The 19,817-nt window shown below is 43.7% G+C and overlaps 1 protein-coding gene across 3 annotated transcripts in view; it reads right to left on the bottom strand.

The window, feature by feature from the left end:
• The window catches only part of mkln1 (muskelin 1, intracellular mediator containing kelch motifs), a 39,285-nt gene that overhangs the window by 7,573 nt on the left and 11,895 nt on the right, over window positions 1-19,817 (bottom strand). For all 3 annotated transcript variants that reach the window (XM_048234302.1, XM_048234301.1, XM_048234303.1), the window contains exons 10-12: window positions 13,104-13,316; window positions 7,060-7,281; window positions 4,294-4,423 (exon numbers count right to left, since the gene is read on the bottom strand). In XM_048234302.1, coding sequence (XP_048090259.1) covers window positions 4,294-4,423; window positions 7,060-7,281; window positions 13,104-13,316 — 565 coding nt within the window. The remainder of the gene's footprint in view (window positions 1-4,293; window positions 4,424-7,059; window positions 7,282-13,103; window positions 13,317-19,817) is intronic.

The following is a 19,817-nucleotide window of genomic DNA, read 5'->3' as shown; positions in this document are numbered from 1 at the left end:
AAAAATGCACACACCCACCTAGTCATAAAAAAACAGCAAAACAAATCGCACACGCACACACCCACCCACAAACAAACAAACAAATACACACACACACTCACTGATCTTCTCTAAGCATTTCAATTTAATTCTATCCCAAGGAATAAATATTCTCCACAAATCTTATGACATCACTGGTGAGGGACTGATATTTGTCAAAAGAAAGCCCTTAAATGAGCCTCTGCTAATGGCATTCATCGTTAAAGACATTACTATCACAGGCACAGACTACAAAAGGTTGGGCATGCGCAATGATCACTGTATTCAAATCACCTGGCTCTCTTCTCTCTGCCTCACCTCTCCCTCTGATAGACATATATATCAGAGTTTCCGCTAGAAAAAAATGGTTTCGTTTTCCGGACATTTTGATGATATGCCGGTCAAATATCCTATTATCCCTTCTTAATTAGTCAAATTGATGAAAACTGGAGACAGGCTATGTAGCTTAATGAATGACATAATCAGGCTGTATAGAATGCAACATGTTCATTAGCCTAACTTATGTAAACATGCCTAACAAGATCTAGCCAGTATCTTTTCATGGACAGCAAGAGTCCGCTTCGTTCGTTGTTTTAAAAAGGCGACGTTGTTTGTTGCTGCTACCCACGTTATCTCCAGTGGTGACTGTTTAACTTACACAGATGTGCACACACAAGAATGAGCGCTCACACCACTACCCCCTAATGCTATGCCCCTTTATTTGATAACACCACTACCCCCTAATGCTATGCCTCTTTATTTGATAACACCACTACCCTCTAATGCTATGCCTCTTTATTTGATAACACCACTACCCCCTAATGCTATGCCTCTTTATTTGATAACAATAAATTAAGAAATGTTTCCTATTCTGGGAAATGTTTAGTTTCTTTTTCTTTCGGCCGCGGTTCAATGATACCGTTTAATTGTGCCAGAAATTATCTGTGTACCAATCGCCTCGTTGAGGAGGCCCTAACCCTGCAGATCATAGACAGAGAACGCATAGGCCTACTGTATGCTTTGGGTAAAGAACACTTTGCATGTCCAGTGTAGGCTACACGGAGAATGACCCGGTCTTGGAGCGGCCGCACCCCCCGCAACTCCACTTCCAATGTCACCGATTCCGACAGACACGCCCGACACTTCTGCTTTTTATCTGGTGGTGGTGGAGTTGACCGGACATCTGAGGCTTCAGACGTTACTAATTTATCATCATCCATCGCGTCTGGCCTCTGAAAAAACTTTTAAGGCTAGTCTGCCTGGGCCTGGCCATGTTTGAACCGCCTCACTCATTTGTTCGTTGTTTAACATGGACGTTTTTTAAGCGCGGCGCCTTCCCTATTTGAAATGCAGCATAGGCTATGCGTGTTGTTTAATAGCTTACTTTTCAATAGAGCCTGTTCATTTAAAAACATAGCCAGAGGACGTATAGTATAGGCTTACATATTAAGGCTTATTCTCAAATTCAGATTGCGTTAGGGGACGGGATTATTAGCCAATTTCAATCGGACAATTTGACCGGAGAGATTGAATTTTGTCGGACATTTCATTTTTTTTCCGGCCAACGGAAACCCCGAGATATATATATATATATATATATCTATTCAAATCACCTGGCTCTCTGCTCCACCTCTCTCTCTCTGATAGACACTCAAGGAAGCACACACACAAACACACACAAACAAAACACACACACACACACACACACACAGCACCGTGGGGCAGATCGAGGGCGTTTACACTGGCCAGAACAGAGGAGAGATAAACATTTGTGAATGATTATATTTGGGTTGTTTCCTTCCTGCCAAAATACAAGCTGTTCTTTCTCTCTCTCCCCCCTCTGCTTTTCATACCCTGTTCGTGCGTCAGGTCGCCCTGCTGAGATTTTACACAATCTGTTTATGGGGACCGGAAGTGTGTCAGCGCCCCCTGTGTGTGTGTGTGTGTGTGTGTGTGTGTGTGTGTGACCTCTCCAGCAACCAGGCCTGCACTTGACCGAACTCAACACTAGGGGTGGGAGTCACTGGTTACCTCATGATCCGACATTGTCATTATAGATTCTCTATGACACATACACATCATGACACAGGCGAGGACACGAAACAGCCCGGCTGACGTTCATTAATAGAGTAAGGCTAACAGCAAGACTAACAGCATGGCCAAGTAGAAACCCTTTTTAACTGAAAGTGCCAGACAAGTTTAGTTAGTGTCCACTATGGGACAAGTTAGTGTCTGCCATGGGACAAGTTAGTGTCTGCCATGGGACAAGTTAAAGTTAGTGTCTGCCATGGGACAAGTTAGTGTCTGCCATAGGACAAGTTTAGTCTCCTGCTCACATCTCTGGCTGACTCCTGGACCAACCCATATAGAACATCTCTGGCTGACTCCTGGACCAACCCATATAGAACATCTCTGGCTGACTCCTGGACCAACCCATATAGAACATCTCTGGCTGACTCCTGGACCAACCCATATAGAACATCTCTGGCTGACTCCTGGACCAACCCATATAGAACATCTCTGGCTGACTCCTGGACCAACCCATATAGAAAATCTCTGGCTGACTCCTGGACCAACCCATATAGAACATCTCTGGCTGACTCCTGGACCAACCCATATAGAACATCTCTGGCTTCCATGGTGCTGCATTTCCTCTCTAGAGTGTATAGTTACGCTACAACGTACAACGTGTTGTCATGATTTCCAAGAATCAGAATTACGAATTTTAATTTGAATGCGCAATAACGTAAAGCCCAAGGACAAGAATGCGTAGCCTGAGGACAAGAATGCGTAGCCTGAGGACAAGAATGCGTAGCCTGAGGACAAGAATGCGTAGCCTGAGGACAAGAATGCATCTGCTACTTGTGTTCACGCATCTGCTGGGCTCCACAGAACTTCCACAGAACGGGAGTGAGGGACTCTGCCTGCCTGCCTGCCGTCCGTCCGTCCGTGCGTGCGTGCCTGCGTGTGTGTGTGTGGTTGCTGTAAGGTCCACTCTGAACCCTGCCTAACCTCACTGCAATAAACAATCAGCTTCTTCCAAACAAAATATGATCATTCCAGGATCCCTCACTTACTCTCACACACACACACACACACACACGGCCCTTCATCTCTCACTGCCTTTGTCTGGAGTTGTGGACACTCCTGGACTACAGTGAGTTGTGTACATTGCTGGACTACATGTTTTCTTCTAAGCAAGATGAAAGTGATGAGGTCGCCCTGAGTGGCATGATGACATCATCAGCTCCTTCCTGGAAACCTCCCCTAGGTGATGTCATGCTTGGCCAAATTTGGGACTTACAGGAACAACGTGACATCGCCGGACTGAGTCACACCAATCACAATGACAACGCAATGCACACTGGGACAAATAGACAAATGTGTGTGTGTGTGTGTGTGTGTGTGTGTGTGTGTTGTCTGGGGGGAATTAGACACAGTAGCTTTTGTTGTTAAAATGAATAATGGAAGTATTACTATTACAATATATTAAAACACTGTGAGCCTCCTCTCATTTCAGCCCTTGTGTGGTCATTTCTATTTCACACTCCTCCAAATCAAACACAAAGGCACAACAATGCCAGAGAACACCACAGCAGATGCTAAAACAATATGCAGAATCTCGCAATTATTTACCAAAACAAAATCAACTTACTGCACTTTTAAAAATGCACTTCTGTGTAGGGATGTAATGATTACTCGTAGAACGGTAAACCGTGATAAAAATATTGACGATTACCGTTTTCACTTCAAATATCATAATTATCACGGTTAATCCTTCTCAGCTTCATCCGAGCCGGCTTTTGACATCCAGTAGGCCTGGTGCAATGAAACAAAACTGGTTCTGTAGTCGCATATTCCTACTCTATATTCCTACTCTATATTCCTCAAAAGTATTTACTTCCTGATTTGGAGAATTGGGGTCCATCTTACCCCGCCCCCTCTCCATGAGCTGTTCCCCTGCTGCTGCAGCTGACCGCTCATGTTTTCCACCAGCTACTCAGGATTGAAGGTCACGAAGCGTCATGGCGATCATAAAGAACGGCTGCTCCAATTCCTATACTGAGGCTGTGATTAGTCAACCATAAAACCAAAGCAGAAATGCTCAGCCATGATACTGATGCTGCTTATTTGAACTCATAACAAACATCGTGACGTGTCGTCAACACGGTTAAAAACGAGACTCTCAGGAGACTGGGGTTTGATCTGCCTGACAGGGCTGGGTGTGGCCCGTGTGATGTGCTGCATGCTAATTGGCTGGCGATGAGGTCATACCCATGCCTGAGTCCTTCTTGGTGCCGTCGGAGATGATCTCCACGTGGTCAGCGTCCACGTCATAGCTGAAGAAGTCGTTGAGATACGTCTTGGAGCGCTGGCCGCCGAACACGTACAGACAACGATTCCTCTGTGAGGGAGGAGAGAAGGAGGAGAGGAACGAGGGAAGAGAGGAGAGAAGGGGAGTGGAGAGATGGAAGGACAGAGGAACGAACGACAGGAAAGGAGAGGGGGAACAGAGGAAGAGAGAAAGAGAGTAAATTTGGAGAGGAGGAATGACGGAAGAAGAGAAGAGAGGAGAGGAATAGAAGAAAAGAAAGAAAAGGAGGAAGTGAGTGAGGAGAGATGGAGAGAGGAGAGGAGTGGAGAGAGATGGAGAGACGAGGGGATGGGAGGAGTGGAAGAGGAGAGAGATGGAGAGAGAAGAGAGGTGTGGAACAAAAGGAGGAAGGAGGAGTGTGGACAAGAGTGATGAAGAGAAGGGAAAAGGGAGGAAGAAAGGAAGAGAAAAGAGAGAGAGAGAGAGGGGGGGATGATAAGAGAAAGTAGAGAGAGAAGAGGCAAGGTAAGAAGTAAAGAAGAGAAGGGCAAATCAGTGGAGTATGTGGAGTACTAAATCAGTGGAGTATTAAATCAGTGGAGTATTAAATCAGTGGAGTATGTGGAGTATTAAATCAGTGGAGTATGTGGAGTACTAAATCAGTGGAGTATTAAATCAGTGGAGTATGTGGAGTACTAAATCAGTGGAGTATTAAATCAGTGGAGTATGTGGAGTACTAAATCAGTGGAGTATTAAATCAGTGGAGTATGTGGAGTATTAAATCAGTGGAGTATTAAATCTGACGAGTATGTGGAGTATTAAATCAGTGGAGTATGTGGAGTATTAAATCAGTGGAGTATGTGGAGTATTAAATCAGTGGAGTATTAAATCAGACGAGTGTGTGGAGTATTAAATCAGTGGAGTATTAAAATCAGACGAGTATGTGGAGTATTAAATCAGTGGAGTATTAAATCTGACGAGTATGTGGAGTATTAAATCAGTGGAGTATGTGGAGTATTAAATCAGTGGAGTATTAAATCAGACGAGTATGTGGAGTATTAAATCAGTGGAGTATTAAATCTGACGAGTATGTGGAGTATTAAATCAGTGGAGTATGTGGAGTATTACATCAGTGGAGTATGTGGAGTATTACATCAGTGGAGTATTAAATCTGACGAGTATGTGGAGTATTAAATCAGTGGAGTATGTGGAGTATTAAATCAGTGGAGTATGTGGAGTATTAAATCAGTGGAGTATGTGGAGTACTAAATCAGTGGAGTATAAAATCAGACGAGTGTGTGGAGTATTAAATCAGTGGAGTATTAAATCAGACGAGTATGTGGAGTATTAAATCAGTGGAGCATTAAATCTGACGAGTATGTGGAGTATTAAATCAGTGGAGTATGTGGAGTATTACATCAGTGGAGTATGCGGAGTATTAAATCAGTGGAGCATTAAACTGATCTAGTATGGAGTATTAAATCAGTGGAGTATGTGGAGTATTAAATCAGTGGAGTATTAAACTGGACGAAGCATTAAATCTGACGAGTATGTGGAGTATTAAATCAGTGGAGTATTAAATCTGACGAGTATGTGGAGTATTAAATCAGTGGAGTATGTGGAGTATTAAATCAGTGGAGTATGTGGAGTACTAAATCAGTGGAGTATTAAATCAGACGAGTATGTGGAGTATTAAATCAGTGGAGTATTAAATCTGACGAGTATGTGGAGTATTAAATGTGACGAAAGTATGTGGAGTATTAAATCAGTGACATTAAATCTGGACGAGTATGTGGGAGTATTAAATCAGTGGAGTATGTGGAGTATTAAACCAGTGAGCATTAAACTCAGACGAGTATATGCGGGAGTATTAAATCAGTGGAGTCTTAAATCTGACGAGTATGTGAGACAATCAGTGGAGTCTTAAATCTGACGAGTATGTGGAGTATTAAATCAGTGGAGTATTAACCTGACGAAAGTATGTGGAGTAATAAATCAGTGGAGGCGTGGAGCATTAAATCAGTGGAGTATGAGTAATAAATCAGTGGGAGCATTAAATCTAACGAGAGTATGGGAGTATTAAACTCAGTGGAGTATGGAGCATTAAATCAGTGGAGACAACTGGACGAGTATGTGGAGTATTAAACTCAGTGGAGTATGTGGAGTATTAACTTTATTAAAGAATTAAACATCACATCAGAGCATGTGGAGACAAATCCTTTACCTCGCACTACACACACCAGACGAGTATGTGGAGTATTAAATCAGTGGAGTATGTGGAGTATTAAATCAGTGGAGTATGTGGAGTATCTCTAAATCTCTTACTCAAGCACTACACACACATCAGGACAAGAGCACAACTGCGTTCAGATTGAAACCGCAGACACAAGGTCCTCAGGGCAAGTGTGTGTCATGTGATGCAGGTGCAAATAGTGCTATGTGTGTGTGTGTGTAGTAGCATACAAATAGTGTTATGTGTGTGTGTGTGGTAACATACAAATAGTGTTGTGTGTGTGTGTGTGTGTGTGTGTGTGTGTGTGTGTGTGGTAACATACAAATAGTGTTCTATGTGATTTGCCTTGTGAGCATGTGACTTCTGCCTCTTCTGCATTAGATAGACAGCACAGGAGGAAACGAGGAAAAGCATGGAACAATGTGTGTAAGCATTTAGGTGTGCAGTGTGTGCAGTGTGTGTGTGTGTGTGTGTGTGTGTGTGTGATGGTTACCGTGTGGAAGAGCATGCAGTGTCCGATGCGTGACTGGACGTCCTCGGGCCCGGCGTTGCAGGAGTCCTCACGCAGGAGGCTCCAGGTTGCCGTGGCGCAGTGGTACGCAAAGAGCCCACTGAACTGCGGCTCAGACGAGCGGCCATCGTCAACACTCCCATTACACGTCAAGATGCGACCGCCAAACGTGTAGATCATATGCTTCTCCGAGTCCATGCACATCTGAGGGAATCAGAGAGAGAGAGAGAGAGAGAGAGAGAGGGAGAAGGAGGGAGAGAGAGAGGGAGGGAGGGAGGGAGAGAGAGGAGAGAGAGAGAGAGAGAGAGGGAGAGAGGGAGAGAGAGGAGAGAGAGAGAGGGGGGGAGAGAGAGAGAAAGAGAGGAGAGGAAGGGATGAGGAAGGCAAAAGGGATGATGTTAGTGTGTGAACGCATGAGGAGGAGACCAGGGTGTGTGTATGAGGTGACCAGGGTGTGTATGTGTGTTTATGAGTCCCGCCAGCGGACGCCTGGAAATGGACCAAGCACTGGCTTATGCATCCTTGCTACTAGGCTCCCAGGAGAACGTGTGTTACATCCCATGGCGAACATGCTGCATAAGGTGCGTGTGTAAAACTCAACTGGTGGTCAAACACCTGCCTGAGTCTTCAAGGAACTGAAGCTTCATTTGCCAATCATTTGCTGTTGGCAAAAGTGCGGACCTGACCGGGCTGAATGGGTGCATGTGTGTGTATATGCATACGCCGCAGCATGGGTGCGTATGGGCGTGCGGGGTGTGCAGCTGCATGCATTGGTGTGCGCGGCGTCGGTATGCGCGATGTCGCGTCGCGATGTATGCATGTGTGCGTGTGTGTGCGCGCATGTATGTAATGCGATGTGCGTATGGCGCATCTTGGCGATGTGTCTTGTCGCACAGTGGGCAGTGCCGACTTAGCCAGCTTCACTCGTGGTCAGCGTGGGATCACTGTGCATCGCGACTTTAATTTGTATTTTCCCAGTGAGCGGCTGCAACAACGCAAACGAACGGTAGATGGCTCAAATTGAGCAGGGTGTCCGTAAAAAGAAATGGAGCCTGGGAAAACCCTACACAGACTTCACTACAGACTTTAGCAGACTGGTTTAGAAATAATTTAATAGCCAGAAATATGCCTGCCCTGCCCTAATAAAGAAATATTTGTTAACTATGAAAGTGAATCCGTTGCTTTGCAGTTAGAAGAAACGCGAGAGGACAAATTAAACATTCTGGTTTTCTCGAGTGCAAATGATGATAGGCAGACACCCTGGACAAAATATAGAGTATTAACCTCCGTTGCTCAGCCAAATGCCTTCCTGTTACGTCCTGTTATCAATGAGTTACAGGCGAGCAAAGCATTTTTGATGGTCACAAGATTACTTCATTTATTTTTTTTGATTATTAAAGAGTGTTTTTCATTTAAAGGTTTGACTTTATTGCTTATTCAGTAGAGCATTTAGTGTTCATCCCAATCTCAGGCGTTCATATTGCATGTTTGTTTGTAATGGATGCAACCCATGAGATAGGCTAAGTGATTTGACCAGTTATTAACATACATGAACCAAGACATATAGCCCAGCAGCAATCAGGGACTGTTCTGTTATTTATTGGAAGGGCCACCGGAGGAATTTTAAATTGCTTCCAGTCAAAGTTGCATGACCCTCCTTTGTCTGTAGAAATTGTTCAATGACCCTCCGACAGAATTGTTAAAAAAGACATGACCTCCTTGCCAATTGTAAGCTGTCTTCCCAGCGGCTTTATGCCACAGCCACACACTGTGATAACGTTCTTAAATCAATCTTTCCATTGAGCTTGCATGCTACCAGTCCTTCCTTTTCAAATGTGTTGCCTGTTTGCAATTTCACAAATAATCATATGTGATTAATAATATGACAAATAATCCCACAATACTGGGGACAAACAATACATGCCAACTTTTTCGTGTTTCTCATTTTAACTTCTCCCCGCGTCTTGCCGTTTTAATGTTTTTCCGTAGAATATCCCATATTTTAATACATATAACAGCCCTGCCATGGGGCCTGTCTCTGTGTTGCCCTATTACCCCCCCCCCTTGCCCTTCCAACTAAACAAATCATCGTTTTCCTTGCTTGAAGGCGAACTTAGTGTGATGTTAACCTATTTAAGTTTAACATGCGTGATTGTCGCGGAGAGCATGATTCATTGGCTTGCATGTTCGGGCTTATGTCTACGCGGCGCACCTGAGGCTACTTCAGCTACTAGAGAAAGAATTTCCCCTGTTTTGTATATTCCTCAAGTTGGCCAATCATAATTTACCAACCTGCGCTTGTAAACCCTAACTGGCTATTTAGTATTTTTTTTTCTGTAAATAGCAACCGTATTTGTTCAACTTTGTGAAGCAGAATTCGCACTATAGGCTACTTGGAACATAAATACATTTGACAAAAGGACAGCTGTATGTTATAGTGACAAAATATTAACTTTCAGTGTTTTACGATGTCTTTGTCATGGGGAAGTTTTTTTCCCCATGCATTTATTCTAGGCTACTGTCAGTGACTGCCGTGGAGAGAAGCGGGTTCTGTGTTTTCGTTCATGTCAGTGACTGGCCGAGAGCGGGGTCTGTGTTGCGTTATGTTAATTTATTTTCAATTGGGCATGCCGTTGGTATCGTCTACAGCTCAGTTCTGACAAAGCCGAATTTACCTTTGAAACAATGAGTGCTTGTAGCGTTTGTATGGTTATATTGCTTGACAGGGGGGGGGATCCAAGCAGCTTTCAGCCATAAAACTGCTTTGAGAACATTTCTAATTCACCGACACCAATATTCAAAATGTTGAAAACTATTTCGCATAGCCTATTAACTGACCACCCGATTCACGTTGACTGGGGGGCAGGGGGCCATCAGACAATTGTGCCCGGATTAATACGGCCCTGCCCCAACAAATCACACCTTCCTACCAGCTGTGCATTTTAGCCTGTTTGAAATCCTATGCGGCTAGGACTTCCAAATTCGAAATTACTCATTTTGAAACATTTGTATGGTTATATTGCTTGACTTAAATCCCAGAAAGGTAGGATAGGCTACCGCACCCACAGTGATGGGCCTAGCGGTCTTACTTGCGTTCAAGCATGGGGTATAAACAAGCTGAGAATTTAGCGGTCATCTGCCTGTCACAGGCGGGGAGCTGAAGCTTGGGATACAGTTACTACAGTAACAGTATTTTATTTTACTTCTTATGGAATATATATATTTTTTTTCACTTTTATAAAGGCTTTGTTTGAATGCTGTTGGAACAAATAGTAGTTGATTTAAAGGCAACTTTCTGTTGCAATATGCTGTGTGTTCTGGACTGCAGGTAACTTGTTAAGCCAGTGGTTCTCAAACTTTTTCTTTCATTCCCCACTTTGATCAGGGAGGCATTGACTGATGATGATGGAGATAGCATGTTATCCCGAGGCCTTTGGCAAGTCAGCATCTCGGCGGTAGTCTATTAAAAATATCGTTTTTCGATGTCCCAAACGGAGAGCCATACTTTATTGTTTTTAACGATCTCTATGCTACTCACCAAAAAATGTAGCATGGGAACATGATGGCATCCAACTGTCGCGGTGTTAAATTATTGTGATTACAAGCCAGTGGTTTTCAAACATTATCGTGACTCAGACATCTATGCAACAGACTCATATCGTCCTCGCCATTGCAAAATGAGGACATACAGACTGCTCAGATAACAGGTGTACCTCCAGTTTATACGGTTTTGATCAAGTCATTTAAAATGTGCTGGTGAAACATTTGTGTACTCTGGGCACAGTTCTTCCAGAGCTAGTGCCAAGTAATAAAGCGTTAGTCGAGATGTTTGTGTGAATGAACGGTTGATATAGGGCCATAGTGTGACATCGTAAACCAATGGTGTAGAGATGGCGCCACAGGGTTTAAGGCCTTTTCACAAGAGATCCTTGCTAAATTTGCGGGGAAGGGGAGACATCTTTTGCGCTCTTTTTTGTGTCTGAAAAGCCAGGTGAAAATTTGCTGACCCAGCTGATCTGTTCATATGATGCATTTTAGGGGCCAGAGGCAGGATCAGCTATAGTAAATTAAATTGTGACGTACAGCAGAGCGTGTAAGAGGATAGTCGAGGCGGGTAGTGGCGATAATGCATTTAAAGCAGTACATCATGTTTTCGTGAGCTGCTGCTCTGTAAAGGTATTCTGTCCCGCCCAGTTGCTGAACTACTTGCTAAGTAGCCTATTCATCACGAACATCACATGTATCACAATTTTAAAGAGCTTTTCTCAGCTTTTTAAGCGATGTTAGTGGTTAGTTGTTGTGGTAAACGTTAGCGAGAAAAAGTAACTTTAATCTAATCATATTTTTTTGCTCTCCCTTCTCCTACCCATTCATCTTGGTGGAATAACCCGCTTAACTTTACCTCCAACACATGACAGCCCATATATCAGAATAAACAGCAGACCTTACCCGAACACAAAGGTGTAAAGCATGCCCCTGTACAGTTAGCCATTCCAGAAAGTAATAGTAGAGTAGTTTTAAATTTGCAGCGATGTCTTTATGAATATCTCCAACTTTCTATGTTCCTAATGTGTTTAAATTGTTCAATAGGTCTACTACGATTTTATAACAGGCCAAATACAAAACAAATGTTACAAATATCGCCTAGATATCTGCCAAAGCATTACAATCAGAGGATATACATACAGGGCAGACAGGAGCTCATGAGTTCTGCTTTGTTTTTTTAAGCTGGATTTTATGATAGCCTATTATGGCAACTGATTGCATTCCAAGCTACAGTCCACTCTAGCAGGCATTGAATGACTGGAGACTTTGTGGAATTTTATACATAATGTAGTGTCTCTGCTATTGCTGCTTTTGATCAGATTGATTTGGTAATCTCCTGTGGTGGGCTGGACATAGCATCAAAATGCCCGCCCAGATTCCCCTTTCCGCATATGACCCATTCACACTGCGCCGAAACGAAAAAACTCGGCAAAATGTCTAGGGGGCTTGGTAGTAAATTTGGCGAGACACTTTTGTCCCACTGCCCCAACTCGGTCTATAAGAGAGAGCCCACGCTTGTATGTAGGCAATTTATATTCACAATACTTAGGCCTACTAAAATAAATAGTATTTTATTTGTATTGGTTGTTTAGAGTAAAAAAAAAAAAAAAAAAAAAAAAAAAAAAAATCGGTCGGTCTTAACTAAAGTTTACAAACGGGCAAGTGGGTCGGACTAAAGGGGAAAAGAGAAATATTTGGGTCGGTTCTAAATTGACAGGGTCGGTCAATTAGGGCAAAATGCAGAAAATATGCCTGGCAGTGTTTTTTTGTGCGTCTGCAGAAGTCAGCCAATTATGAATGTAATTCTGCAGCATAAAGCAGATGTATTTGTTTCTTGTACAGAAAAAATAAAATGACATGTCAAGCAGTCAATTGACTACATTGCAGTCAAGAAGTAGGCAAATTAATTTATTTAAACCAAAGCGTGGGTCATAGTTGTCTAAGCCTCTATTGCATAGCCTGTTAAAAACGCCGCCAGATAGTATTAAAACCGCCAACAACATTGTTTTCTGCAGAAGCCTACCCAAAGGCTACAGATTAATTCTGAACAGTTATTTCTGTACTGGCTCAATTATCACACCACTGTTTTGATTTGTTTAGCTCGTTACCCCAACACTGACAATAATGTAGACAGCAAATTTTTTTTGATTTTTAAGTTACCAATCGCGGTAGGTCAAGCCTTAAGACATACCCAAAAGTAGCCCTAAATCGAGGTAATGTTTAATTATGCATGATTTATTTTGTTATTGAATTAAGTAGGCTGGGATTACTCTCGCAAGTCTCCTGCTTTTCAGAAGGGGCTGCAGGCAGAGCGATGTACAGTGGCAGAGCGACGCACAGTGGCTGAAAGTGGTACTAAAGCTTCACGCAGAGCTTCCGCCTCAGACGCTTGTGAATGAAGTGGTCATTTGAAAGCGATGCCCACTGTATGTGCGTGCGTATGTGCGTGTGTTACAGCGTGACAGCGTGTGACCTCGCACCTGGTGGTCGAACACCAGTTTGGGTCCTCCGTCGGCCGCGGTGTCCTCGCTGAGGAGTGTCCAGGTGTGCTTGTGGATGTCGTAACAGTAGAAGTCACTCTTGAGGGACTTGCTGTTGCGCACAGATGAGTCCAGGTAGCGGCCGAGCGTGTAGATCTGCCGCCGCTGCGAGTCGATGCACATCTTATGGCAGGAGCGCGCACTCGGACCGCCCTGGAGGGACACACACACACACACAGACAGACAGACAGACAAAGACGGCTTTTTAGATACAGCTAGCTTTTATTTGTCCCCAATAGTGCACTGCTCAGTCACAACAGGTTCTTCACTTCACACACACACAGCATAAAGGGTCACTCACACACACACACACACACACACACACACCATAAAGGGTCACTCACACACACACACCATAAAGGGTCACACACACACCATAAAGGGTCACACACACATCACAGCATAAAGGGTCACTCACACACACGACATCACACCATAAAGGGTCACTCACACACACACACACACACACACCATAAAGGGTCACTCACACACACACACCATAAAGGGTCACTCACACACACGACATCACAGCATAAAGGGTCACTCACACACACGACATCACACCATAAAGGGTCACTCACACACACGACATCACAGCATAAAGGGTCACTCACACACACGACATCACACCATAAAGGGTCACTCACACACACACAACCGACATCACACCATAAAGGGTCACTCACACACACACACACACCATAAAGGGTCACTCACACACACACACACACCATAAAGGGTCACTCACACACACGACTTCACACCATAAAGGGTCACTCACACACATCACACCATAAAGGGTCACTCACACACACACAACATCACACCATAAAGGGTCACTCACACACACAACATCACACCATAAAGGGTCACTCACACACACACACACACATCACACCATAAAGGGTCACTCACACACACATGACATCACACCATAAAGGGTCACTCACACACACATCACACCATAAAGGGTCACTCACACACACACACACACACACATCACACCATAAAGGGTCACCACACACACACACACACACACACACACACATCACACCATAAAGGGTCACTCACTCACACAAACATCACACCATAAAGGGTCACTCACACACACATCACAGCATAAAGGGTCACTACACACACACACACACACACACACACACATCACAGCATAAAGGGTCACTCACACACACAAACATCACAGCATAAAGGGTCACTCACTCACACACACACACACATCACAGCATAAAGGGTCACTCACACACACATCACAGCATAAAGGGTCACTCACACACACACACACACACACACACACACACACACACATCACAGCATAAAGGGTCACTCACACACACAAACATCACAGCATAAAGGGTCACTCACTCACACACACACATCACAGCATAAAGGGTCACTCACACACAGATGACATCACACCATAAAGGGTCACTCACACACACACACATCACACCATAAAGGGTCACTCACTCACACACACACACACACCACACCATAAAGGGTCACTCGCACACACATCACAGCATCACACCATAAAGGGTCACTCACTCACACAAACATCACACCATAAAGGGTCACTCACACACACACACATCACAGCATAAAGGGTCGCTCACACACACATCACAGCATCACACCATAAAGGGTCACTCACTCACACAAACATCACAGCATAAAGGGTCACTCACACACACACACACACATCACAGCATAAAGGGTCACTCACACACACACAAACATCACAGCATAAAGGGTCACTCACACACACACACACACACACACACACACACACATCACAGCATAAAGGGTCACTCACACACAACACACACACACACACACACACACACATCACAGCATAAAGGGTCACTTCACACACACATCACAGCATCACACCATAAAGGGTCACTCACACACACATCACACCATAAGGGTCACTCATGTCCAGACACGTAGACATGCATGTGCAGCATTATTTAGCCCTCTGCACTAGAGAACCTTCAGCTACAGCGTTATTTAGCCCTCTGCACTAGAGAACCATTATTCAGATGCAGCGTTATTTAGCCCTCTGCAGTAGAGAACCTTCATTCAGATGCAGCGTTATTTAGCCCTCTGCACTAGAGAACCATTATTCAGATGCAGCCTTATTTAGCCCTCTGCAGTAGAGAACCTTTATTCAGATGCAGCGTTATTTAGCCCTCTGCAGTAGAGAACCTTCATTCAGCTGCACTTCCTGCTCCTGGCTTGTGGCACAAATGAACATTTGGATCGGTTGGGATCAGAGCGAGAGAGAAAGACTTGCTAAGATCATTTCTAGATAATTTCTGGTGATTGCTATTGAAATGTTAAAACCGAATTGTCCACTGAAATCAGAACTTAAACAGCCTCTGAATTCTTAATGGGCAATGCTAAGAATTGTATCCTAAATTATTAATTGCACAAAAATTTTTTTTTTTTTTTTAAACAAAAAAGCAAAGATTAGATTCCCCATGCAAACTTTGAAATGAACAAAACAAAACTGTTGGTAGTTTGTTGCACATTGATACTGAAGTATTGAAGAATCAGATGAAAATACCGTTTCTTAATACAAAAGGCTCATAGGCACAATATTGATAACTTAATCACATAGGCCTACACAATATTGATAACTTAAACACATAGGCCTACACAACATTGATAACTTAAACACATAGGCCTACACAATATTGATAACTTAAACACATAGGCCTACACAACATTGATAACTTAAACACATAGGCCTACACAATATTGATAACTTAAACACATAGGCCTACACAACATTGATAACACATAGGCCTACACAATATTGATAACTTAAACACATAGGCCTACACAACATTGATAACTTAAACACATAGGCCTACACAACATTGATAACTTAAACACATAGGCCTACACAATATTGATAACACATAGGCCTACACAATATTGATAACTTAAACACATAGGCCTACACAACATTGATAACTTAAACACATAGGCCTACACAATATTGATAACACATAGGCCTACACAATATTGATAACTTAAACACATAGGCCTACACAATATTGATAACTTAAACACATAGGCCTACACAATATTGATAACTTAAATGTAAAAATCACATAGGCCTATTATTTAGGAGGATCACCCTCGCAAAAAAGGGGTGGTTCTGAGGGTCTGTTTGTTTCAAATGAGTAGTCCTCCATATGATTTCAAATGAGTGGCCCTCCATATGATTTCAAATGAGTGGCCCTCCATATGGTTTCAAATGAGTAGCCCTCATTTGAACATGATTTCGGGTCCTTCAGGTAGCCCTCATTCCCCTGATCTATGTAGATAAACCATCACAATACAATGTTACATCTTCCAATAGGTGGTGATCAATGATAAGCTCCAGGAGCAAAGACACACATTCAAACAAGCCAAGATAGATGGAGCTCCATGCAGACATCATTAGCATAGGCGGCTGGGCCAGACTCTTTAAGCTCCATGGCAACATCATCAGCACAGGCCGCTGGACCAGACTCTTTGACATCATCAGCACAGGCCGCTGGGCCGGACTCTTTGACATCAGCAGCACAGGCCGCTGGGCCGGACTCTTTGACCCTGCTATGCAGGACACTGGGCCGGACTCTTTGACACTGCAGGACACTACAGCACATGCCGCTGGGCCGGACTCTTTGACCCTGCTATGCAGGACACTGCAGGACTCTTTGACCCTGCTATGCAGGACACTGCAGGACTCAGGGCAGAAGAGAAAGCACAATGCAGAACAAGAAAAGAGAACTGCATTTCCCAGAGGCCCCTTGTTCAACACAGAACAGGAAGAACCTTTGAGGCCTTTGATGACATGTTTCGTTCCATCCTCAGTCCTTTCATTTCCGTGAAGAAAGCAAAAGGCAAAACATGTGTTATCATGCTGACTACAATGTTGAAAAGTAACCATAGCAACTAGCGTCACTGAACTCCCAGCTCTGACAGTGACAATAGCAGTGCTCGTCATCGTCCACCTCCGCCACCAAATAGCCCGTCATGATCAAAAACCTTGCTCATGATCACGAGGCATGACGCTAACCAGAACTATCATAATCATTACAATTATCACAGTGAACGATTCAAATATCAACATATCATATCAAAATCATGAAATCAGTCATGATCACTATGACGACCTTATTAGCATCACTCCCATCTCAAACATCCCCTACGGTACCTCAAAGAACATTCTAGAGAACACGGTCACAGCCGCCACCAGAATGCACACGTCACTGTTCTGATTAGAGCACATTTGTCCTTCCATTCCACCAGCTGCCTCGGCGGGTTCTCTCTGTTTTATTTCTTTATCGCTCTCTCTCTCTACTCTCTCTATACTTTCCGGCCTTTATCAATATGCGATGTTATAGGTGTTTTTGCTTAGCTCTGCACCTTGTATTACAACTATAGGAATGGACTGATTTGATTTGAACATTATCCTGCCAACTGTGCAAGGTGCTATAGAAATAGACTGATTTGATTTGAGGTATGAAAACCATCATAATCATGCCCCCTCCACTACAACACATGTAAGTAAGTAGTATAAGTATATATACCCTTCTGATCCCGTGAGGGAAACTTGGTCTCTGCATTTAACCCAATCGGTGAATTAGTGAAACACACTCAGCACACAGTGAGGTGAAGCACACACTAATCCCGGCGCAGTGAGCTGCCTGCTACAACAGCGGCGCTCAGGGAGCAGTGAGGGGTTAGGTGCCTTGCTCAAGGGCACTTCAGCCGTGTCTACTGGTCGGGGCTCGAACCGGCAACCCTCCGGTTACAAGTCCGAAGCCCCAACCAGTAGGCCACGGCTGCCCCGATGTGGACATTAGCCTTCCTGTAAGATGCGTCTCATCACTTGTGGAGGTGGTGGCAAGAGTTAACAGCCTCAAAGGAGAGAACAAGAGATGGTGTCAGGTCACACACACACACACAGCTGTGTCAGAGTGGAAAGTCCCCAAGTCTCTTTTTTCTCTCTTTCTCTCTCTCTCTCTCTCTCTCTCTCTCTCTCTCTCTCTCTCTCTCTCTCTCTCTTTCTCTTTCTCTCTCTCTTTCTCTCTCTCTCTCTCTCTCTCCTTTCACCCCCATCGTTTCTCCATCTCTCCTTTGCTCCTCTCTCTCCCTCCTTCGTTCTCTCCCTCCTCCTCATTCAGTTTAATAGTGTAAACAGCCCTGACATCCACGCAACCCCGCAGCTCCCAGACGCCATGTGATCTTCACGCGGCTGTGGACAAGCGGACAGAGAGGGTCGCTATGTAACCGTGTCGGTGTGTGTGCGTGTAAAACATGCCACTTCGAGTACACGTGGGCAGTCATGGAGTTGGTGGCTGCTCGTGTCTGTCAAACGTGCTTCGATGCCTGCATATGCACATCTGTGTGTGTGTGCGTGCGTGCACATGTGAAGAAAAAAATGGTGTAAATAGGCCTGTCACGATGATTACGCAACCTAAAACCTAAAACCCAATAAAGACTAACATAAAGGCCCCAGCGTACTTCTGCAGATAGGAGGGAAGGGGACATATATGGCTGGCCACTCCTTCGCTGTTGTGGACAGGTCTCTCAGCACAAGCTGCATCAGCCAATCGCAGTATTTGAAACAGTATCTCTGCATTAGTGTCGTCACAATACAAAAATTATGACATTGATACGATACCATGCCTAAGTATCTCGATACCAATATCAAAATAATGACATTGATACGATATCATGCCTAAGTATCTCGATACCAATATCAAAATGATACCACAGCAAAAACCTTAAACATCAACAGAATAGGCCTAGACAACAGGACATGGAACTTAAAATTCTCTTTTTTTAAATGATAGCAAATATGGCTTCTATTAAAACTTGTAATATAACATCCTCATTTTTTATTTCAGGGTATTGCGATACCTTTCTAGTATCAACACTAGTACGCTATACTCCTTTGGGTTGTCTTAACCTGTTATTGTGTGTAGGTCTAGTTCTCTACCCCAGTGATTTCACACAACACACATGGCACCCACACACGGTAGGTTCTACTTCCACGTCTTTACTTCACGTAGGGCCAGTGTGTAGGTTAGTTCTAGCTTTTCTTTTAGGTTACGTTGAGGGCCGAGGTCAGCCATACCCTATACAACGTAGCTGTAGTTTCGATGCTTTTTTCTAGACAACGTAGTTTAGATGCTGTTTCCTAGACCACATGGCTGTAGTTTAGATGCTGTTTCCTAGACAACGTAGCTGTAGTTTAGATGTTGATGTATGTGCGCCCTCAGCAAGTGTCTGCTAAAAGACTAATTAGTGTTGATTAGAGTGGTTGTGCAAGGCAATGTGTTTTGGGTCTCGTACAGGAGCAAGGAAGCCTGGCAATACATCTGACTACAGTTCATTTGAAACATCACCAGTGGCAGTTGCAGGTTGAGAGAAGCCGTATAGTTGCATTATTGTGTGATTAGGTTAAAATAACAAAATGACAACATGTCAATAATCTAATGTATTGCAATATATCAACAGATTATATAATATATGAATATATTATATAACATAGAATACAATATATCGTCCAGAAAAAACAGTTCAGGTCAAGGTGTGTGAGAACCCAAATGCAACGGAGTCTGACGTGAT

The sequence above is a fragment of the Alosa alosa genome, chromosome 23 (genome assembly GCF_017589495.1).
Source record: "Alosa alosa isolate M-15738 ecotype Scorff River chromosome 23, AALO_Geno_1.1, whole genome shotgun sequence".
NCBI classification, from domain to species: domain Eukaryota; kingdom Metazoa; phylum Chordata; class Actinopteri; order Clupeiformes; family Clupeidae; genus Alosa; species Alosa alosa.
Note: the sequence above shows the minus strand (reverse complement) of the source record. Positions and strands in the feature narration are given on the sequence as shown.